This window comes from Thermobia domestica, chromosome 10 (assembly GCF_964235325.1).
Source record: "Thermobia domestica chromosome 10, izTheDome1.hap1.1, whole genome shotgun sequence".
Taxonomy (NCBI): domain Eukaryota; kingdom Metazoa; phylum Arthropoda; class Insecta; order Zygentoma; family Lepismatidae; genus Thermobia; species Thermobia domestica.
This window is the reverse complement of record NC_137463.1, coordinates 32269619-32294736: the sequence shown is the minus strand read 5'-3', so window position 1 is coordinate 32294736 and position 25118 is coordinate 32269619. Positions and strand designations below refer to the sequence as shown.

At 35.6% G+C, this 25118-nt stretch overlaps 1 protein-coding gene across 1 annotated transcript in view; it reads left to right on the top strand.

Annotated features, from left to right (window-relative positions):
• The window catches only part of Nup205 (nuclear pore complex protein Nup205), a 126463-nt gene that overhangs the window by 76787 nt on the left and 24558 nt on the right, over positions 1 to 25118 (top strand). The window contains exons 22-27 of the mRNA XM_081727946.1: positions 4909 to 5055; positions 6762 to 6944; positions 12778 to 13009; positions 14768 to 15027; positions 17883 to 18074; positions 22387 to 22505. Of these exons, the coding sequence (XP_081584072.1) occupies positions 4909 to 5055; positions 6762 to 6944; positions 12778 to 13009; positions 14768 to 15027; positions 17883 to 18074; positions 22387 to 22505 (1133 nt within the window). The remainder of the gene's footprint in view (positions 1 to 4908; positions 5056 to 6761; positions 6945 to 12777; positions 13010 to 14767; positions 15028 to 17882; positions 18075 to 22386; positions 22506 to 25118) is intronic.

The window sequence follows — 25118 nt, the reverse complement described above, 5'->3', positions numbered from 1 at the left end:
TTCGAAATAATGATTCTTTGCCATACAATGAAGATTTCTATTGGACAAAAGATTCGTATTTGTTCAATTTAATTCAATACATGGATTTATTTAATACAGAATTTTTGAAAGAGGAGATGGAAAACCTTTGTTTTTCTTTCTTTTAACAAGATTCGACATTCATACAACCCAAGGTTGGAAAAAAATCACGATTTTTTAAAATAATATTTTTGTTGATTTGTTTTTATTTAAATCATTTGTACATGATTTTTTTTTTTTTAAAAAACTTAATACAATTTAAATTATATTTCTTTTTTAACTGTCAGACTATGGTGTTTTCAGGTTTCTTTTATTATATGATAATAGAATAAGAACAAAATCGGGGGTTTCCTGTTACTTATATTATGTTTTTTCCAAGGTGTTTCTCACACGTGACAGTTACACAATATTGTTCTCCCAACTTATAAGAACGTGCGGTCACAGTGATCCTAGGAACTCACTTCATAATAATTGGACGAAAGAAAGATAACTATGATACTCTTAGTACATATTCCTTCTTAAGCAGCATAATCAGTAAAATCATTATTAAGTTTTACGTCCCGTCGGTATGCCGGCTAGGCTATAGGAGGCGGTGATGAGAAATAAAGGAAATGGTGGAATGAAGAAAGTGGGAGGAAACGGAAGAACCCCCCACGAACACGGTGTTTGTCCACCACAAAGTTTTGGTGGCGAGCTGGTATTGAACCGAGAACCCCATGCACCAGAGGTGAACGCTCTACCACTGAGCCACCGCGGCCCCTTAATCAGTAAAGAACGAAAGTAAAATATGCACGTGTAGTAGAATATGCTCCATTTCGTGAACTCCAAATATTTTGCATTCCGTTGCAGATCGAGTATAAATTCGTTTTCAAAGCTCTCTCTCATATAAATTGAATATATTTTTTATACTTTTTCCATCATAAGTTTCTCACAATGAATATGACTATCTTTTGCTGTAAAATTATGCAAGGTAAACTTGCCTGTCATCATTAAATTATGAATATAAACATTTGATTTGACAAAAACATAGTTTCATGATGCGTAAGATCTTTGAGGTGTTTCGAATCAAAATGTCTTTTTCTTTTTAAATATATTTTTAATTTTTGTTCCTATTTATAGTATTAACAACTAGCTGAAATGCTCGTTTTTAGCACGGGAAATATAGATTTATGCAAATATATGAAATATACATTTCAGTCATCTTTTCCACTCCTGTTGGATTCGTTTTGAATCGAAATGGAACGTTAGAAACTCAACTTGACCCAAGTGTTAACCACCTTCAAAATTTTTTCAAAGGTGCGGCCGTTATTGTTTGCGAAAAATCTACTATTCCCCCTTCCTTTCCTGCCGGTTAGAATACCCATTTCAACCCAACAGTAGAGTTAAAGATAATTGTTAGCTGAACCCAAATTATGTTTAACTTGTTTACACAGTTCAACCTTTACCATTTTATTGATATAAAACTAGCTGAAACTACGCTCTCTACACAGCGCATCATTCACATATGAGCATGAATCTCCTTGTCATTCCTCACAAAATCTGTACATGTCCCTTTACAATCACAAGCGAAGGACGTCTTGATAAGAATCGGGAAGGGATATCATACAGGGGAGATTTTTTTCGATTATTTTTTCAGTATCTCGCACCGTTTGCAAGATTTAAGCTTACTTCGAGTTGGAGTTTCTAATTCATGTATTATCAGTGTTTTCTTTCTTCTTGCATGCATATGTAATATGCAAATACATTACACAAACAATTAATAATAATGTCAGTGATTTTTAGTGTTCATTGAGCAAGACATTCCAAACAATAAAGATTCATCTTAGACTGGAGAAATGATTATCCTTCGTTTTTCATTATTATTTGGCCATGAAACAATCGCCGGAGAGGTAATGACTCGTAGGATATGATGTTTTACTTTTTTAAAATTTCAATACTTCCAGTGTACCCCAAAAAAAGGTAATAAAGAAATAACGACCAGTTTTGAAATATTCAATTAGAACTGAACAATCTACTTAAAGTTTGCAATCGATCAGTAAAAACAGCATCTTTCTAGAGCTTGTGGTTACAGAGATCATTGTCAAAAAAATTGGCCACAAACATATGAACGTCCACAAACACATAAATTTTTCTTGACCACAAACATAAACCTATCATTTTAATATATAGACTAGCTGAACCTGCGATCTCTACACAGCGCATCCTTCACATATCAGCATGAATCTCCTTATTATTCCTCACATCTGTACATGTTCCTTTACAAACGCAAGTGAAAGACGTCTTGAAAAAAAATTGGTGAGAGATCCATAAAGGTGAGATTTTTTCGATTACTTTTTCAATATCGCACCGTTTGCAAGATTTGAGCCTACTTCCAGTTCGAGTTTTTAATTCATGTATGATCAGTGTTTTCTTTCTTCTTGCATGCAGTATGTAATAAACAAATATATTACACACACAGTTAATTATAATGTCAGCGATATATGGTGATCATTGGGCAAAACACTCCAAACAATAAAGATTCATCTTAGACTGCAGAAATGGTTATCCTTCCTTTTTCATTATTATTTGGCCATGAAACAAACGCCTTAGACACATGCAACCCTGATATACAAACCGTGTGGTGTTGGAATGTATAACGCGTAGGATATGATGCTTTAGTTTTTTTTTCAACGCTTCCAGTGTACCCTAAAAAATGTAATAAACAAATAATGGCCATGTTTTTTAAATATTCAATTAGAACTGGACAATCTACGCAAAATTTCCAATCGATCAGTGAAAACGTCATCTTTCTAGAGCCTGTAGTTTCCGAGATCTCATTGTCGAAAGATTGACCACAAACATATAAACGTTCATAACATATAGTTTAAAAGAACTCGGAATATGGAAGCACAATTCACGTGCATTGATTTTAGAGAAGGCTTATTAAAATACAAAGGCTTTGAACAATAATTTTATATCATAAACCTTATGAAAAAGATCTAGATAACTAATTTATTTAAAGTACACCTAGTTTAAAATGTTTGTCTGTGTTAAACGTGAAATCACACTTAACCGTAAATGAAAGATTTAAAAGCCAAAGTTATAGGCTGGAGCTCAGGCGCTTTTAATTGCTATTGTAGCATTTTAATAGATAGATAGGAAATTAAAATATTACAGAATTGTTTCTCATTCAAAAGGAGAATATTGGAAAATGCTTTTCAATAAGCATTTTATGTACCGAGTTTCATCTGCTTTAGTTGAAGGACTCGTAAGATGCATACTTTTGTTATAAATTGTCCCCGCTTAGGATATGTATCTTGTTGAAAGTGACAAGATAAAATCTCGGTTCGAGTCAAGTGCTAACTATGCTAACTTCTGAACGTGAGAGACATGTGAGATACTGTATTTTTGGAATAAATTTTAAACCTCCACTTTTACTCCCTTTAGGATACACATTTTAATAAAAGTAACACGATAAAAAATGGGTTAAAGTGATAAATATGTTCAAAAATTCATTTTAAGTGGTTCAGCCAAGAACAGAATATACCAAGTTTTATTTTCCTAACTTCAGAGACTCCTGACACACTCATTTTGACATAAATTTGGTTCCTCTGTGGGATACCCTTTTTATCAAGGTAATACTATTAAAACCCACTTTGAGGTGGGGACTATGTTCAAAAATTGATTTCAAACGGCTCAGTTTATTATGAATATATACGTACTAACATTTTGGTTAATGTAAAAAGGATACGAAATGCATTACCACGATAGGTACAATTCTGAACAAAAAGTTGTGAATATTGAATGTGAAATTTGTTCAAGTTTTCTTCTCAAGTCTCCTGTACAATATATGATATGATTAAATCAGTATGTTGTCAAAATTTTTAGCCCATTAATTGTAATTTAACAAAATATACTTTGTTCAAATTTGTATTAGTAAAATCCTACCATCATGTGAATTAAGACACATCCGATTTGGGCCCAGAACAGTCAGAAATATCAAATTTTATTTCTCTTCGAAGCATAATAAATTTGATTTTCCTAATCGATTAAAAAAAAACACTCGAATTAAATTGCGATTTAAATGAATAAACTCTGATAAAAAAAAAAAATCCTTAAATATTACTAGTACACACTCTATTCCAGAAAGAGAACTGACCAAAATGATCTTATCCAGACGCTGACATTCGTTTGGTGTGATTAAGGAGAATTATAAGAGAATTCAGTCTTCTGCAGAGCAACTTCATCCGATTTTCTCACGGCGAAATTATAGACAAGCACAGTACATCGTATCAGCCCAACTTTTGAAGTTTGAATACAAACTGAACAAATCTCGGTTAATGCACTGGTTGTGTTCGATAGGCAGGCTCCTTTTACTGACTATTGCCCGGCATCGGAGTTTCCGTCGTAGTTGGACCATGGGTATTGCATTACGCTTCTCTTTCTTTCTTTCCACTGGCCGGGAGACATTTCGGACTCGGCGATGGGAAATACGCCGCTTAAGGAGTCCGAAAGCGCAATAGTCCATTAGGCTGACATTTGGACTTCTGACTAAATTTCAGTCCACACATATACATATATGTGTAGAAATTTCTGGTATATATAGAAGAATCTAATCGTGTCTTGTCGGAATGTTATTTCCGACTGCAAATTCTAGCCCATTTACCTAACGAAGCTCGATGGAGCTCTAAGCCAATGTGGAAGGGATACGATGGCCAGATTCTTTCGTCCGTGGTTCAAAAGGATGCATAGAAAGTTAAGAAATGTAGGAGCAGAGTTTGGGTGGAACAAATTGAGAATTAAATTTACTTTTACTATCTACACAGATGTTCACTTATACATGCCAGCTAATTTTTCTCCAAATAGTATTATCGTAAACCCAGATTAGTCACATTTTGTACTATTTTTCAGGTTATAAAATCCTGTGAGTCAGTAATTAGTCCTGGCTTAAAGCTCATTGACGTACAAAAACTTCATCAAATTCTTATGGCTGAACTGGCCGCTATTCAAGGAAGTTCAACAGCTGCTCAACGAGACATGATTATGAAAGAAGTCCAGGTATAGTTGTAATTTAGTGTAGTATTATAAGTTTTATTATTATGTTTTAAAATAAAATATTCCTCTCTCTCTCTCTCTATATATATATATATATATACATTCTGAATTTTAATGAATTAAATTTCACTGTATATATACATTAAAAAATAATTAAAATGCATGTTTGGCACATTGTTTCTGATACTGTGAAGGTGAGTAGATTATTAGCCGTAAATAAAATGTAATGACTATCCTAGTATTTACAATTTGCCTTATATATCGGCGGCTTTTACATAAAACACACGCATACACACATTATATATATATATATATATATATATATATATATATATATATAATCAGTCTCTTCTTTTTTGCTGAGGCAACAGTGAATTCGAACAATTATCTAGACAAAGAAAATATGGGAAAAGAAAGTAACCATGTTGCAGCAATATCCCTTGTCCTAACTGTCACCCCAAGCCATTCTCCAACAAAACAGAGATCCATACAATTCTTCTCACGTCGTCGTAAATTTCCTCAATGATCATTTCAACGGAAGATGAATTAGAAGAGGTTCAAAGTTCATAGCCTGGCCCCCACAATCATCAGATTACTGGGTATTGTTGTTTCTTATGGATATTTGTTAAGGACTAGTTTTATTCTACTCATGTTCATGATCTGGGTGAGATGCGTGAAAGAATTATGGTTGCAATAAAGCAACATCACTACACAGATTTTGTTTGGATTGAGGCGGGATACCGTTTTGACATTTGGCGCGCATCTAACGGTGCACACTTAGAATTTAGAATTTTGTTAGTATTATTGTTAGAATTTTGAAAAGAAAGAAAAAAAAACCTTTCCGAGTAGTTTGTAAGTAACAAATTTGGACTATAAATCTTTGTGAGCAAAAGAGCCACTTTCATTTGTTGTAATTCTAAGTAATATATAAAACAGCAAAATCTTAATATATTTGTTCCAGAAATTTGCAAGTTTCTTTTCATTAATAATTTAACAACCTGACCCTCACGTTGCATTGTGATAACGTGAATGACCTTGGGATTTTATTTATTTTTTGTTTTAAATGGTTAACAAAATTACCTGCTAGCAGGATACTAATGTTTTTGTTTATCATATTGGTTCAAACAAGAAGAAAAGCGTTGTTTATATTTTATATGAAGCAAATCGTAAACTTCTCTTCGCTTAAATTGAGCGGATCTGGGGAGGACAATAGTAAGTGCCACTTTCAACGAAATTGAGTTGTTAGTTAGGTGAAATGGGTAGAGATTGAACCACAGAACAGTGTGTAGGTAGTTTAAGTTGTGAATTGTACCTATATACGGCAGGGAAGCTTGTTTAGTATGTGTCATTGCATTGCATTGCATGGGAATGTTGAACTTTCTTTTCGAGTTTTAACGAAAGTTAGAAAATGATACGGTTGTCTTCCCCGAACCACACAATTATGCACATTTTTGTATTGGGGCACAAAATTATGATAATTTGTTTATTGAACAAATTCCCAGATGCAGCATAATTTTGCCATTTTACACAGGGAAAATAAAAAACATAAATTACTTTCCTAAAGACGGTAACTTAAAGAAAATTTACTTTCCGAAAGACGGTAACTTAAAAAGAAAATTATTTTTTCTAGTATTCTTTCCTTATTAATTTAGTGATTTTTAGATTAGTATCTACGAAAAACATAATACAGTACTCTATTTATCTTACAGGATGTCTGTTTGTATGCACTGAAAATCAACCAGTGCAGAGAAAGAGCTGCTGCATCAATACGCTACATGGATGGTTGGGAACAAGTTACTGAAGTTCTGTTTACAGTGGCTCCTCCAGACGTATTTACGTACGAATATCGCCACCCGTTGTTACTTGCAGTTATGCAGAATCTTTTAAAAAAGGTGTGTTGGTTAAATGATAAGTTTATGAATAATTTTATTATATTTCATTTTGAGATAAGGTATCTACGTGAAAATTATTAATGAAACCACACTGAAAAACTAAATATATTGTAATGTATGATAGAAAAGTGGTACATCGGTTTTCCCCCCTCACCTTCTTACTATAAAAGTTTCTATGCAAGTTACGTACACTGAGTTACAAATAAGTAATGTTTCTAATAATCCTTTCTCTCTGCCCAGAGCAGCGCGGAAGTCTTATGGCATATTGACTAGGAATCTCCTGCCCAGTGGAGTGCGGAGATTGGGAAGGAACTTATTGCCCATAGCAGCGCACAACAAATAATCTGCTCATCAGCACTTCAACCTTTCCCCCAGCTTTGATTCAAAGAATATACCTTCTTATTATAATACCACGGCTAACCAGCCGTGGAACAATTCCTATAGTCCTTAAGGAAGTGCCTAGTAATGTACACACGATCCTTTTCCAACCATACAGTCATCCTCATGGATGTTATTATACTTGAGAAATAACGTCTCGAGACTAATATAATTATCAAATCTAATAACAGTATGTGATATTTTCACTTCAGCAGCTTTCACTCGGGGCTGCGGTAGCTCAGCGGTAGAGCACTCAGCTCTGTTAGGTGGGGTCCCTGGTTCGATCCCAGCTAACGCCAAGAGGGCTTTGTAGTGGACAGACACCGCGTGCGTGGGTTTGCTCGGGATTTTATAGTTTCCTAGCACTTCCTTCTTCCACCATTTTCATTCATTCTCATTATCACCGTCTCTCTCAGCCTAGTTGCATACATGTGGAACGTAAAACTAGTAATTTCATTTCATTCGTTTCAATAGCTTCTACCCTCATTACATGCTGAGTTGAGTTGATTTTGAGTTTAACGTCCCTTTCAGCAGCGAGGCTATATGAAACGGGACCTACTGATTAATGTGGAATCCAAACCACATGAGCTCCCGCTTGAATCGAACCCGGGTCTCCCACGCCAAAGACGCGTCGTACGCTAACCGCTTAGCCCCGAAGGAACTGCCTCACTAGATGCAACGTTCCCTATATTCTTGCTCATTCGGGGAACGTATGTGTCCCACCACGTTATTGTTCTCAAAAACTATCTCAGGATTTTCTCGTCAGCACTCGCTAACCAAAGGTACCCTTCAACCGTACCAAGGAACAGTTGGCATGCCAAACCCCACCGAAAACAAAAAAGTCTGCTACTCTTAAAATTTTCCACTCCGAACTTCGTGGTATATGTGTAATTGGTGACAGAAATTTAAAACTTAACTTTACATGTTATTACTACTGTTACTCGAACACTTACTACTATTGTTAACTACTAAGACTAGTGTTACTAGTAACCAAACTTATACTGTACCAAACTAAATGAAAATAACATAAATACTGGTGATTGTAGGTGCCTACCTTGTTATTCATATTTTTTGGAGCTCCTCACTGCTGAAGAAAAGTTATATTTCCCAGAAAATTTTGTAGAAACATTGGCAAGTCACTTTCATCTGAATACATATTTCAACCATCATAATCTACCATCTGATCATAAAACTTTCAGTATATTAAACACTCGTTTGACATGAATATTACTGACTGATATCGCGAGAATATATTGCATTACTTTGATTATCTTTGGTACATTTGCTTTCTCAAAAGGCACTCCATAATCCGCAACAGTTATTACTATCCTTCTCATCAAGTGTTATAGATTTCTAGTTCTGGTTCGAGTTATTTCCCTTTCGGGAGATTTATAAAGAAAGTCCCAGCCTTATAGCCCAGTGGACTGCTTCACTAAATTTGTTTTAATTGTTTTTGAAAACGTAGATTGTTCCAACATGGACGAATTCGCCTGTTCTAAGTAAATTTCTTTTTACACTATTGGTAAAATTACTTGAGGGTTAGAGGCTCAGGACATATAAAAAAGATGTAATAATATATAAAAATTGTAAAGAAATTAAATTTTGTCAAAATTTAAAATTATGAACAAATTCACAATTGCATAATTGTAAGAGCATGACACTCCAGGTGTAAAGATGTCCGTCGCCATCTTGTTCTCTCAGTTATTGTACGGTTTGTTTCCATCGAAACTAATTTTATTTTCCACCTTTGTTAAATCATTATATGAAAACAATATTGTTTACTCGTAATAATACAGACGCAACAATGAAAGCAGTTTAAACATGTCTTTCTGTTACAATAAAAATCTAATTCTTGTAAATAGTAAGCAATCGCAGCATATATAAGTTGTAAATGGCGTAGATAATTTAATATTTAAGCTCGCAGATTTAATCCGTTGGCCGCTAGATCTGTAGAATGTATTTGCAATCTGGGCACTCAGAACGTTACCTAGAGATCTGTCAACCTCACCCAGGCCATCGGTTTTCTCTAGTTCTTCCGTTTTCTTCCAGTTTCATTCTATGAATTCTTTTATAATTATTCACTTCTATTAATCACCAATCTCCTTTAGTCCATAAGCTATAACGTAAGAAAAAAAAAAAAAAAAAAAAAAAAAAAAAACACCTCCATTTCCTACAGTAACTAATGAATCTTGCTCGTCTCATACTCACCAGTTTATCTAAAGCCAAAATGCCTTTCACGACCTACCCTAGGGCTGAATTCCCAGCTGGAGCTCGTGTGGTTCGGATCCCTTGTTAAGTTGTAGGTCCACGCCTCATATAGTTGCTGAAAGGAGACCCTAAACTTGTATCAAATCCGTCTCACCTTAATAAAATGCTTGACCGAAGGTTGCCCAGCCTCCACATCCACATTACGGGTATTATCCCGCTAAAAGACCCTATATCTCCACCGAAGAAATGCCAGAAACCTAGATGTAAAGGCTGTCCGATATTTGATACTAGTTCGACATTCCAACAACTCATCTCGAAAACAACATACGCTTTCTGCCATTCCGGGAGTTGTGATTCTGCAACCTAATTTTTACCCTTTAAGGAACCCACTGTTCAGCCTTAAACATTAACGGAACTCCAACTTCTCGTATGATTCTCATCAACAATCACCGAGACTCCATCAGTGTCAAATTCTCATCAGCTTGTTACGGAACACAAAACTCATCACAATAGTACGTTTGACCACACTTTCTGCGTAAAAATTCTTAAAATTCTTCTCCCTAGACTTTTCAGAAAGTGATAGGAAAACCTACCATTCTGTCTGTGAATCGCCCTGTCGTCTTAATCGTTTTCGCCCATCTCATTGCACTGTTTCTCATACATTGTTTTTTATTATTATCTTTGCTAAATCACAACGAATAACGTTGTATACATATTTCATGGAATTCGAGAAAATTTGTTCTGGGCATTGTTCCTCCCAGAGACCAGTTTGCCAGCACTTACTATAAGGAGAAATGAGTCTTTCAGTATGTGTCAGTCATACTCCGTACAGCACTTTATTCCACTGGTAATTGAGCACATTCTAAAATGTGTTATGGATATTTATTCTATGAGATGCTTCAATTATTTATTATTATTTGTTAATTTTCAGTTGTCACTCCATTTTCCCTGATATACATCGACCACCATAGTGGGTAGGCTAATTGTAATGTCTGTAAATAAGTGCTACTAACAGTTTGAAAGTCGTCGGACAGCACTACAAATGTAGTTGTGTGTGGATTACAGTCTGTATCTACAATGCAAGGACGTTGCCAGGGTACACATATTGTGCAATTACGTGACTTCGAGCGTCTCCGCGTAATCTCACTGCGACGGGTCAAGTGCTCGTTCTACAGAGTTACTGCTCGCGTGGGTTCGTGACGTGTCAATGGATGATGGGAAGCACACAGGCTTCTCACAACAGATGTAGCGCACGACGCATTGGGGACCATCTCGATAGAAGAATCCGACCGACATGATAGCGACTGCCAGTGCAATCAGAGCCACTGAGCGCCTTCCCGCTGGCCTTCATGTCTGACACTATAAACAATGACTGTTGGAAGCAGGTCTACATTGACGCGTTCCCACTCGCACGATTACCTCCGGCACCTGCTCATTGCTAAAAACGTGTGGCCAGGCCGTTAGAAGGCGGCAATATTTAGCAATGAAAGCCGTTTCTGTCTCTGGCAAAGGAAAGCTAAGTGCTTGTTCGTAAACGTCCAAGTGAGCAGAATAATCCAGGATGTGTTTGCACTTACCAAGCAGGTGGCACGGCTGCCATTCTAGTGTAGATGGCATTAAACTAACATCTCACTCGCCTTTGGTCTTTAGGAAGTAAGCTATTGCGTCATACATTCGTGAAGTCGTTAATCCCGTCTTGCGACCTTGCCTGGACACAGTGTGACCCATCTCTCAACAAGATAACGCGTTTTTCCATGTCGCTAGGACATACAAACGGTGCTACTGGTGTATGCCTTCTATATTGAGATCCTAGATCGTCGAGATTTAGCCCATCGATTAAATGTTAGACATCGTGATACGGCGCCTTACCGCAAGCCGGGAACGGTAAGGAACATCTCCCAGCTACGCAAAGAACTACAGTGAGTTGTGATACAATATTCAAGACGGCCATTTAGTATCTCCATAAATAGCTATATACGCGAACAACAGCTTGTTTGTCCGCTCGGGGTGGCTACATATGGTAAGAGGGTGACTCGGTAGTGCATGCGAAAGAATAATTTCGAGCTCCTAAGTTCATACCATTTTAGGTGTTTGTATACACATCTTGATATGATAAATGCTTGCTAAAACCGGAACTCCCCTCGCGTACACCACTGAGGTGAGTAGACAGTGATTTTCCTTTTTAACACTTACGTTATACTTAAGTAATTAATAAAGAAGAAATTAAATGTACCGCAAAATGAATTGGAGAAGAACATTGATAGAGATTCTTTTGACCATGTTCTTTAACATTCATTAATTATTATTGATATAAATGCATACTAAATCATTTAAAGAATACTTAACTGTGTGCTTTTTCGAGAAAACGTATTTATTAAATTGGTTCCATTTTAATTTTGCTGAAAGCTTCCTTACCCATAATAATAGATAAAGAGGACAAGTTTGAATAGAAAGGTTTAACGGTATCAAGTACAAATATTTCATCGATCACTTGAAAGAGAAGCGATACAGATTATTACTAATCTTTTGCTGCATGTGTAGAAATCTTGCAATTTATATATATATATATATATATATATATATATATATATAAAATTTAGGGTACAAGGCTTTTTCTTTACTTTCTATTTGCACCAGAAGAATAATAATACTTACTTGTGTAATTTGGTTCTGTTCGGAGTATAGTATAGCCTCGATTATCCGAGTTCCGGCTAACCTAGTTCTGAGTTAACCGGGGTGATCCTAAAATAAGAAAAGAAAGAAAAAATGTAAGAGCCACCGACTCGCATTTTAAATGGTGCGCCTTGTAGTGTACGAGAAGAAGCCGAGGAGACGCGGCAATTGGTATAAATTAGCAAAAATAAGAAAGAAAAAAAATCGAGAACGGTTCGTATGCCCAACCCCGGAATCACTAACATAAAGCTCTAAAATGCACTGCTAGCGAGCCGCTCTTGCTGTCATGTACGGAGAATGTAGTCATTCTTTAGCTAGTTCTTCTCCGTTATATAAATATTCACGCTCCTGTGGGTAGTAATAAAACAACTTCGCAAACATGTATGCTGCTGTCAGCAACCATCTTCGAAATTTCAGGATTGTTTCAGAATATTGTGCTGTATTTTTTTTTTTTTTTAAATATTTTTTTTATTGATTTACTTTGATGTACGTGTAGTTCAAATAAAGTTCCTTCTGATGAAAATGTATGAAATTTATGATTTGTTGTTTTCATTTTCTTAATTATTTATTACAGGTTGTTTCAGATCAAACTATGCCTGAGATAGCATTCCAAGCATCAGGGGTAATTCTACTTCTTATGGTCAACCTGAGACATTGTTACACAGTTGGCCTTAGGGATTCTAAGTTCGATTTAGATGCTTCATCATCTTCGGATAATATTGTGAATCCTCTGGTTGCCTTGCAGTCGAATGCTGCAGCACTGAAAATAATATTATCTAAAATATTAGAATGGATATGTGGTACAGGTAAATGCTCTATTGTAGTATATGAGTTGTTTTTCACGTAAGTGTAAATAGTTTTTTTTTTCTTGTTGTTGTTGTTGTTCAGTAGGTCATAATAAGATGATTATACATATTAAACATAATTTGTATTTTGTGTGACGTAACGGATTTATATATCAAATAAGATAGAGATCTAGTAATAAACCTTTTTAAAATTTAATAATATAAAATTAGTAAAACATTCTTCATGAAAATCGTCAATTGGTTGTCAGCCTCCTAGAATGTCTATACTTCCGTCTTATTGTGGGTTATGGAAGAAAAATCTCGTCCAGTTCTTTACCAGGAGGTAATGTCCCTAAGATCGATGACACATTCCCGCTCTGGATGGTGATGCTGATACGTTGGAAAAAGAATCCAGTAGCTCGGGGATCACCAGTTTTGATCGCTATTCGATTACCAACTTCATTAATGAAATTAAATCCTTCGTGACCCCCAAGACCCATTGGTTTCTATTGCTACAGACCAATATTTGTCCAATAGGTGTGTATTTTAGTCTTTTGTCTGATTCTCCGTGAGCGGCGACGAGACCTGCCTGAATTGAAGAATGGGGTATGTTGGAAGGAGCAAACGTATCGGAATATGTGAAATCCCAGACTAGTGCTTTTCCGTTTTTCCACGGTACCAAGGTCATGCCGTCAGGCCTTTTACCATCAGAGCGGCAACAACCATTTGGTTCTTTTATTGAAGGAACTCCCACTGATACGAGGGCTCTACAAATGATGTCGTTCACATTAATGATGTCGAGATTGTCTTCCCGCACTTTATTACATGAAAGACCATGTAATCCTTTATTATCAACATATACGTTGCAAGCAGGACAGTAATGAGGCTCATAAATAATAGCACCTAAGCGCAGAGCTGTAGCAATACGAAAGCTCTCATTAGAAGGGTGTAGGCCGAGTATGTGAGAAGGTGGGGCTTGAAGCCATGCTCCGTTTTTGGAGGAGGAGACAGCTAACAGCCTGGCTTTGTCAAGTGGGTTATTGATGATAGGAGTGAAGATAAACGAAGCTTCACTATAGGTTCATCCCAAACAGACTGGACATGTCTTTTGTCGTTAGATGAGGGATCCATTCCAACCAGACTAGTCCATTTATCGATGCATTCTTGTACATCTCGAGTCGAGTCTAAGTCAACCTCCTGTTGAAAAAGAGATCCAATTAGTTCTCGTGAGCCATAGAATGATGTGAGGAAAGAAGGTATGGCGATATCCATGGCTTGACGAATCCCAAGGCCTCCATTCTCAACTGGTAAGGAAATTTGTAACCATGAACTGTCTTTCAAAGAACAGTTTAGAATGGATTCCAGTCCTGTTCTAAGAGTGTGGTCGAATTTGTCAAGTAATTTATCATCCTGCCAAGAAGGGGAGCAACGGAGGAAATATAGTAATCTTGGAAGTGAGTGTGAAGCTCGTAGTAAATAATAAGCGGTGTGTGCAGAAATTTTGGATAATTGAGAAAAGAAGAATTCTAATTTTGATATCTTGTCCAATAAAATTTTGCTCTTTTATTCGGCAGAGATGGCAGCGCCTAAAAGTTCCGCATTGGTAGGTGATAAGAGGTGCAATAATACAAACATGAAATAATAAAAATTGGCAATAATACAAACATGAAGAGGCAGTCGATTTTCAGTTTTTGTGTGTGATGGCTGATCGCAATTATGTTAAAAAGAACCTTTAATAAATCATATTATTTTGATTTTGTGTTTTCTGTTTTGTTGCAGTGAGAACTTTGCAGAAAGTACGTGCCAATTTGTATGGAGCTTTACTTAACTACTTGCACATAACGTGTATGGCTGAGGAAGCAGAGCAGAAGAACATCAATGCAGACACTACATTTGATTCGCGATTGGATGTAGTAGGTCCACACTCTCGGGTTCCCTTCAGCCTGCGACGAGGGAATTTGGAAATAATCTCCAAGTTTGCAGAGAGACTTGTGGCTATTTTGTGTCACGATTGTTCAGGTGGACATGATATCTGCAAAGTGAGTATCTTTTTAGTGTATACATTTTGTTTCCCAAAATATACTTAAGGCTTGTAATTTAAATAAAATTGACCAAAGAAGCACTTATTATCACTAATCTTTGTTATAGTTTCGGTAAAATATCGTTGACTTTATCAGACAAATTATATGATAATGTATCTGATGAAGTCAATGATATATTGCCGAAAAAGAAACACAGATTAATGACATTCTAGTAACACTGATGTGATCAGAATTTAGTTTTATTTAAGTTATATGTAGTTTCGAAACTAGAATGAGTGGCGTTAAGGCCTGTCAGTTACATGTTTTCCGCTTTCTGAGTAATCAACTAATAAGGATTTCAGGCTCCCGAATAAGTGCCAGGATATTTTATGTTAACATATAACGAAGGCTCGAAAAATCTCAGGCACCAAAAATAAGAGGTTCGCAAGTAGTTTTTTCTTTTTTTTTAACGTTACTATTTCGAGTTTTTATTTGTCAGTAGTTTTAATTTTTGTTCTTGGATGGATTAAAAATAAATTACAATAAATTCATTATAAAGTTCAAAGTTTCCAATTTACCTTGAACCTCAAAAATATTTAATTACAGTTTTATTAATTTATTGTATTTGTATTTGTTGAGGCTCCTACTTTTCAGAACTAGTGCTTGGATGTACAACTCTGACTATTGCATATGAAACCTAGATTGTTACTCACTGGGAGGTATGATGGAGTCTCTTAAATAACCAAGATAAAATACAAATGTTTTATAATTAAATAAAAGTAACTTAACATGTGACTGCGTCTTGTTAACACTGTACTAAACAGTTTCGACAGATACGTGTGTCTTCCTCGCTAGGTCGGAGTTGCCGCAAAAATATTTGATAAGTACTTAAATATTTGATCTTACAAATTCTACAAAATTATTAACGTTTCAATTACAGATTCTACAAGATTATTAATGTTTTACGGAGAAAATATGTTCAAAGATTATGGTCGACATACTAATCGATATATCTTATCGAGCTGAACAAAATGATTTGGATAATGAAAATTCTCATGCGTAATTTTCAAGTAGAGAAAAACTATTTTTATACCTAAAACTTGTGCGCCATCCACGCCACCTATTATAAAACTGATTCTGAAGTATCAATACTCTCTTCAAACTCTTCATTATAACACTAGCAAGATAACAGTACATAGCATGGTTAATAGGATGTAGCCCAAAATGATTATTAACCTTCATCTTTAATTTTTTCTTATCTATAATATTACCCAAAGGTAAGACATGTGCCGATCGATACATCATATTGAGTTCAACTAAATGACATGCTTGAGGGTAAATTTTCATGCGTAATTTTCGACAAAAACGAATTTTTGTGGCGTTAAAAATATGCCGTTCGTTGCCAAGAAGAATTGGTAGTTTTTTATTTTGCTTTAATATCATTTATTTATTTATGTACTATACCGTATACGTAAAAAATACACTTTGAGTACGAATAGTAGATTGTATGTATTGTCGTTTGTTTTCTTTTAACGGTGACACACGTACTCTAACAGTGACATACATACCTCTAATACTAACACACAATCCTGACAGTGACGTACATACCCCTAATAGTAACTCACATAATCCTAACAGTGACATACATAATCCTGATAGTGACACGGATAATCCTAATAGTGGCACACAATCCTAACAGTGACATACATACTCCTAATAGTGACACATTTAATCCTGACACACACAACAGATAATCCTAACAGTGACATACACACTCCGAAGTGACCACAAAATCCTAACAGTGACATATATAATCCTAATAGTGACACGTAATCATGACAGTGGCACAGATAATCCTAATAGTGGCACACACAATCCTAACAGTAACATACATACTATTAACAGTGACACATGTAATCCTGACAGTGACACAGATCATCCTAATATTAACACACAATCCTAGTGGTACAGATAATCCTAACAGTGACATACACACTCCTAATAGTGACACACACAATCCTGACAGTGACATATATAATCCTAATAGTGACACACACAATCTTAACGATAACATACATATGTAATCCTGACAGTGATACGGATAATCCTAATAGTGGCACACACAATCCTAACTGTGACATACATACTCCTAATAGTGATGCATGTAATCCTGACAGTGACACCGATAATCCTAATAGTGACACACACAATCCTAACAGTGGTACAGATAATCCTAACAGTAATATACACACTCTTAAGTGACCCACATAATCCTGACAGTGACACACTCCTATCAGTGATATACATACTCCTAACAGTGACATACACACTCCTCCTGTGAAACATATTCCTAATAATGACACACACAATCCTAACAGTGGCACAAATAGTCCTAACAATTTCATATACACTCCTAACAGCGACACACTCTAGGAGTGTGTCACTCCTAATAGTGACACACAATCCGAACAGTGACATACATATTCCTAACAGTGACACAGATAATCCTAACATTAACATATAGATTCGTAATAGTGATAACTACTTAATGACATTTTAAATTTTTGTGGTATGGGAAGGGCTCCGAGGAAGACAGAAGTATCTCGAATCTGTGCAGAACAATTTTAACAAGACTCAGTCCCTGGTGTATATATATATATATATATCGAATTATTTAGAAAGATGCGTCTCTCATTAAACCATTAGGGAGATGTTCTATATTGGCTTAATATATATAGCATTATTAAATTAAAGGTGTAGTATCATCTGATGAATGTCGTGTTCTTGCTAAACAAAATATTGTATGTCAAGAATTACGGTATATAATCTCCTTTCCTCACATGGTGTTTATTAATATATTTTAAATATTTCAGATGCAGGCATTGTCTTGTTTAGACATGTTGATTGAACTTGATCCATATAATACATGGGTATCATTTTTATCTACAAGGGGTTACTTGAAACATCTCATTGATAGTATTCGAGACGATGATCGAAGGCTTATAGCCATGTTGGAAGTGCTGCCTGAACCACTGCGTCCTTTATATGTGTATGAGTCCAAAATGGTAAGTGTACACAAAGTTTTATATTTTATATTCATTCGGAAGTTTGTCGTAGTATCGAATTTTTTGGTGTTCCGTTGAAGTACAGGAATGGGAATCTTGATCCACTCCTCCTTGCAGGCTTTGTTGAGGCCCGGACAGAGGTGACACGATGAAATGCAAATGTTTTTTTCAATAGGCCGAACCCTCGAAAATACATAGAACTGCAATCAGGTGACTCCACTGGTATGATCAGGAAGGGAATAGCCTGGATGCAGGTGTCTACCGCCATCTGTTGCAGAAATCTTTGTGTGCAATAGGATGTATTTGATGAGGCCTTATGCATGTGCATACAGACTTGATTTATTGCATTTTCATACAAACGGGGCAGATCTTACATATGAATCGGTATGAGAATATATTGCTGATAAAATGCGGAGTTGAATTTGCAGTTTTTAGGTATCTGCCAAATCGTGAACTTGTCTTCATAACAGTATCCCGCGAGAACCAGAAGTCGCTTCGAGAAATTTGCTTTGCGTTGACAGATAAAGTCAAACTTTATTTTATTTTATTTTTTTTTTGGGGGGGGGGGGCACAATCCGATAGATAAATCCATACTTCATCGAATGTGGCAACGAACTTGCACGTTTCCTCGAATAGATAATGTTCGTAGAGGCTCCTGCATCGAGTCTCTCTCTCCCTCTGATGGGCCGCAGTGAGTCACGACTTTAAACACCATCCGGAGCTTTAATTTGCAATGCAGGTTGCGGTTCACAGTTGACTGTTCCACTTGCAATCATCTTTCCATCACACGTTGTGTAGGAGGGTTTCCTGCAGGGCCATTCGGCGCAATTTCCGAGCTACAGGTGGAGTCACCGCAGTACACGATCGTTTTCTACTTCTCTTACTGGCTGAACGAAATGCTGGAACCTCGTGGTGTTTATGTCGATTATGTTCGATGGTCATTGATCCTAATGCACATCAATGTTACCTGTACTGTTTTGGAATCTGTGTCACGGAAAATTTAGTATAAAAAAAGTACTACCGCACACAGTGGGTCCAAAGCACTGAATTTTTGGCAAAAAGTAGGAATGCGCAATATGAAGCAGAAAATTATAAGAAAACCAGTTAATTCGGTGTGTGCAGTGGCTACAATAATGTACTCAATATGTAGAAGAAAGATTTGGACATAAAATAAATTTTCAAGCAAACAAAAACAACAAACAAACAAACAAAAAAAAAAAAAATACATTTTAGGTGGCACGCACCAATATGCACTATATGAACATGTCTTTGAAAGTGTAAAAGAAGATCCTTGGACTGAAATGTTTGTTATTTCGACATTATTTCATCAAAAATATATAGAGTTTTACATTGCGAAAGGAAATATTCCTTATATTCGCGCCTAAGTTATAAAATTATATAAAAGATTATATGATTGGCATAAGCACGCACGTGGGTAATATGCTTTGATTTGGCAATTTACCATTGGCTGACATTCTTGCGCGTGAACGGAAAAAGTGTAATTATACAGTTCACAACTGAAGAATAGTAAAACTAAAAAAAGTTCTTGCTTCTCAAAATTATTTCAAAGTTGTTGAGGATCCGTTATGACAATCAAGATGCAAGGACGCTTCAATACGTAAAAATTATCACAAGTTCTCAATATAAATATATTATCAGATATATTAAATATATCATGATTTACACGCATTCGTAACCTGTTCAGGTTGTTTCATATATTGCATCGTGCAGTACGTGGGCTCATTTCAGGGCTTTGATTGGAGCACTCTGAGCTGGAGCCAGCGGAGGCTCATTACAGTTGATTCCAATGTCATTTCTGTGCACGCATCACAAAAAAACAAAACACTGAATTGATCAACACCATTTTTAATATGATGCTACCTTATGGTCCATATATGGATTGTTTAGCAAACATTGGCGTTTTAAAATGTCACCACCATTAATCAAATATGATTGATAGAATTTAGTTCTGTTGGTAAATGCCAGAGAAGTATGACTACATGTTGGGTACAAGATAGGGTCTGGGGGCAAAATTCCCAAAATCGACTTACATTCAACTTTGTCAGTGCGTGCATGAGGATCACACATCTAATAACTTAACACTTGTTCTCACATTCATCCCAGCTCAATTCAAAAGCAGCACTACATCCAGAATGCGTTTTTCGTAAAACATTTTCAAGCGCCATATTTCCCAAAAGTGCAAATATGTGCAGGTTTCCTTTTTGCATACAGTAAAAACAATGTTTCCGTACAACATATTAAAAAATGACAGACATATTATGCCCAATTTTCTACTAAAATGCCATTCCATCGTTTGTCCATAGTTTATATGCTTTCAGTACCACAACGTTTTCCAAATATTACTATTTCATAAAGTAGTACTATTATACATCACATCAACATTCTAAATATACAAAACGATACATACTTGTAGGTCGTGTCACCATGTTTACCAGCCACTAAATATCTGTATGCAATGTAGGGATAGTCACATTTAAAGTCAACTCCCTATCTTCTGTCACTAAGCAGCGCCTCTCCGGCTTCGGCGGATAACCAAGTTTACACGTCCAGTGAGCTCATTGTAAGCTGCTATCACTTTCTTTCCTGCACACTATCTTATGTGTACACTATTAAGGTTTCATTATAACAAATTATATCGAGTCAATCTTCATTTTTCGAGTTTTTGCCAAGAATTGACTGGTTTGGCTCCACTGTGCGACGTAGTTTTCCCGGAACCTGTTCATCTTGGGGGTCATAATGCACAAACAGGGTGTCTGTCGGTCACGAAAGTCACGAATGTCACGAAAAAGTCACGAAATCAGAAAACGGTCATGAAAGTCACGAAATTTAGCTTTTGGGTCATGATTTTTTTTTTTAACTGTACAAATATAAGTACAGATTGGAAACTTTTGTTCCACAAAACGTCAAAATTCACTACCAAAAATGTCTTATGGTCGGGTTTAGACGTTACCAAATCGCAAGCAAAGTACGTGTCTATCGCATGGATGAAAATTCGACCTAATTCGCATCCAAATTCGCTCTTGAAAATGTTAGGAAATTTTATGATTTGGTAAAGAAAAGGTCACGAAAAAGTCACGAAATTTCATTTTGGAATTTTAGTAGACACCCTGACAAACCACACGCATCCGAACATAGCGCGATAGTAGAGGCCTTTCGCTTTCTCCTGCTGTTTGAATTATTTGGATTAGTCGATTTTGTGAACAGGGGTGAAGGTTTAAAATCGGACCTACATAATCGAATCAACCTTCTGTATTGCAGTTTTAAATGATATAATCAATAATTTGCTAATATAGTTCAGCAGCTTTATTAATTTTATTAGTTATATGTTTTACCAATATTACAGTATTCTATATTTTGTTATTGAAGGTGAAATCGATAAAAATAAATAGTAGTATATTAAAAAGATTACCGTATTTAAGGGATTAATTATAGGAACACTGTTATTTAAATCGGTTGTTCCCTACCGGTGTGTAGGGTGTGTCACGAAATTTTAGAATTTAAAAATCATGAAACATTTAATAATAAATTAAAATCAATTTTGAGACAGATTTTACGAGTCAACGCCACCAGCGGCAGGAACAGTGCTCAGTACAACATAGAGTCACTACTCTATAAAAAATTATAGACTTACACTATTATATTATTATCAATAAAAAAACAAGCAAATGTGTCACGATGTCATGGGAGTTCAGTAAAGTATGTCGTCAGTCAAAAAAGGTTGGGAACCATTGATTTAAATGACGTAGATAGATAATAGCTAACTTGTGTACAGAATTATAGCTATTGATTCGTCTGCTCTTTGTGCCATTTGCTTTGTCGTAAGAATAAAATGTTCTAATCTTCTTTTGTTTTCGTCAGTTTTGGGTAGTGTACATCATATATCGTCGGCGTTCAAGCAGAAGTCACTAACTCCAAAAACATACGAATGGAGTTGGGCACTTCTTCCAATACGAGGACGATATGCATGGTGAAATATATAACGTTGTGATACGTATTATGAGGCTAGATGTAGCAGATGACATTGTTATGCTAAGGATAACCACGCTTAGTATCACAATTTCACCTGCTACGTCTAGCCTGACAATGTTAGAACGTTGTATATTTCACCTTTGTATCGTTATCGTACTGGAAGAAGTACCTAATCCATTCGTTTTTTGGACTTATTGACTTCTGCCTGAACGACAATATATATACAATACCTTAATTTACTGAAAGCTTTATAAACTTCGTTAACGGTGGTGTATCCATTGCGTCTTTTTTTTTTAAATAACGGATCCGATCTTTGTTTCAGACTTTACTATGCCGTATAGCTTCATCTCATTGCGGAGCTGAACTTCTTTTAGAATATAGAACGCTAGCGTGTTTGTCGTCGATGGAAGTTTTTGGTCATCGGCCAGAAATACAAAGAGGGTAAGCCAAAACATCAACTATTAATTTTAGCAGTATGAATTTTAACTTTCAATCTGTTATGGTTTGTTTTTCCCTAATTCGCAACATTACGTAAAATATTTATAGTAGTATGCACTGACCCTTGCACTATGCGTTAACCTCTAAGTGTTAAGGTGCATAACAATGCCACTGATGAACTTGTTCTTGTTAATGTACTATTTAAACTTATTTGAATAATAGTAGATAGAATTTTCTACTATCATAACATTTTTTTCTTTCCTTTGAGGGAAATATAAGTTCACCATACCTCATTTGCTATTTTCTTAAGAATATCTCAGATCTTTGTTCTTATATTCGAAGTGAATAAATGAGATTGATTTCATGTGTGATGTATCTTACATTTGTTTTTGATTTTATGTGTAATGTATCTTACATTTGTTTTATTTTTTTTTCCATGTGTAATGTATCTGGCATTTGCTTTTTTTTATTTATTTGTTTTTCCTTATGTGCTAATTATTTTGTGTCTTATGTAATCTCAAATTGCACACATTTCATTCTTTCGTCAGGTAGATTTAGGATTTAATTTGTCGTGGATGTGTTTATTCTCTAGTTTTTCTTTTTCCTGTACAGCGTGGTCCGGAAGTGGGCGTACCCCCTAATTGGCATGTTCTGATGGTTTTAGGTTTTACCCACATTTCTTTGGTAACATTGTTTGGTATTGTCTGGGTGGTGTCTCAACTAGAAGTAAATGGTATCAAAGACACTGTTGTGATACAGCAGGATGGAGCACCAGCGCACTTCGCGATTCACGTGCACAATTAGCTGAATCAGATGTTTTCTGGCCGCTGGATTGGAAAAGATTATGCTTCACCAGCTCCCTTTGCCTGTCCTCCAAAAAGTCCCGATCTGACGACACCAGACAATGCTCTCTGGGGGTTTCATAAAGCAACAAGTAAAAAACACTCAACATCACACAACGCAGAAATTACGAGCAGCTGTGGAACACGCCTTCACCTTCGTGACTCCGGAGTATCTCAGCGAAACATTTACGAGAACTTGGCGCAGAATCAGCTGTGTTACGACATGGATAGTGATCATACCGATGTTTATGACTTTTAAGACTTCAAGGTAATTGTATACATTCTACCATAACTAACACTAATGTTGAAACTAAAGGGGGTACTCCCACTTCCGGACCACCCTATATAATGTAAAATAGGTAAAAATGTAGTAAAATGTCCTTATAAGAAGGATACATTTAGCATGAACGCAATCATGCTCATAATTCTAAAAGAATGTGTCCTGATATATGTGTTCTGTACCTGCTCGACTGTTGTAGCAGAATCAAAAAAGGCCTAAACCAGGTTGGTCCACAATCAGTAACCGATGACTAAGCTAAATGGAGAATCTATTCAAATAAAAGGGAAGTGTAATCACACAAATTCGTAATGTAGAGCTTAATCTCGAGATTTGAACTGTTCTTGTACCTAACTATAAGAAATAGCAAAGGAGATTATTTAAATGTGTGTGATGTGATCTAAGACTGTTACATGAATGAAAAAGTAACAGTGTGAAGATTTAATCTGTCCTCTCTTTTATTAAATGAATATCTTTCATTCCAAAAATACAATACAGTGCAATGAGTGTTTGTAAGGACAAACATTTGCTTTTCTTTTATTTTCTTATATATTTGTTAAAACTTTTTTTTCCTGTCCTGTTGCTTGTCGTACAGCAAGTTATATTAATGTTAGTTCTCAAACTTACTTTAGTATTTTATTTTTATTTACTTATTCGGAATACCTGAAATAAATAAAGATATGTTTTTGAATTAGAACATTTATCATTTAATGCGAAGTGATAATACAATGACATAACTGAAGATAGGTTAAAGTAACTAAAGAAATGTATATATATATATATATATATAATTTCTTACTGCCTATATAAATTGAGAATCCAAAAAGAAATTTCGTAGTTTGAATGTCACTTAAGGAAGGTCCTGGAATTCTGATGGTATGGAATAAATCAATCGTCAAATGCTGCCACGGTTAAGTTAGTTAAAATTCACTACACTTTGCTATTACATGTAGAAATAAGTTAAGAAGCACATAGTCGCGGATTTTATTGTTAGTTTTTGGATCAAAAGATCCAGTATATTTCAACAAAAATTTTCTTGTAGGCCTTATATCTGAAGAACTAGTCCTATACATTGTGTAGCCAAACCCGAAGTATCACTTAGCTCAGTATGATGTGCTTACTCCGTAGAAAATACGAAAACTCGATTTAGGGTCCGTTCAGAAATTTTGTGGCCTCTGATCCAAGATCTAATATATTTCAATCAAACATTTTCTTCTACACCTTATATCTGGAGAACTACATATAGTGTAGTCAAACTCAAACTATCAGTTAACTCAGTATGAGGTGCTTATTCCGTAAAAAAAATACGAAAACTCGATTGAGAGGCCGTTCAAAAATTTTGTGACCTCTGATCCAAAATCTAACTATTGGCTCAAATCACAATCTTTTGATCCATTTTTAGTTTTCCTAAAATTCCTGTTTTACCTCCTTTCTTTCTTCGAACCTTAACTAACTTAGTGTACGATTCTCAGCGCTTATTACCAAATTCCATATTGA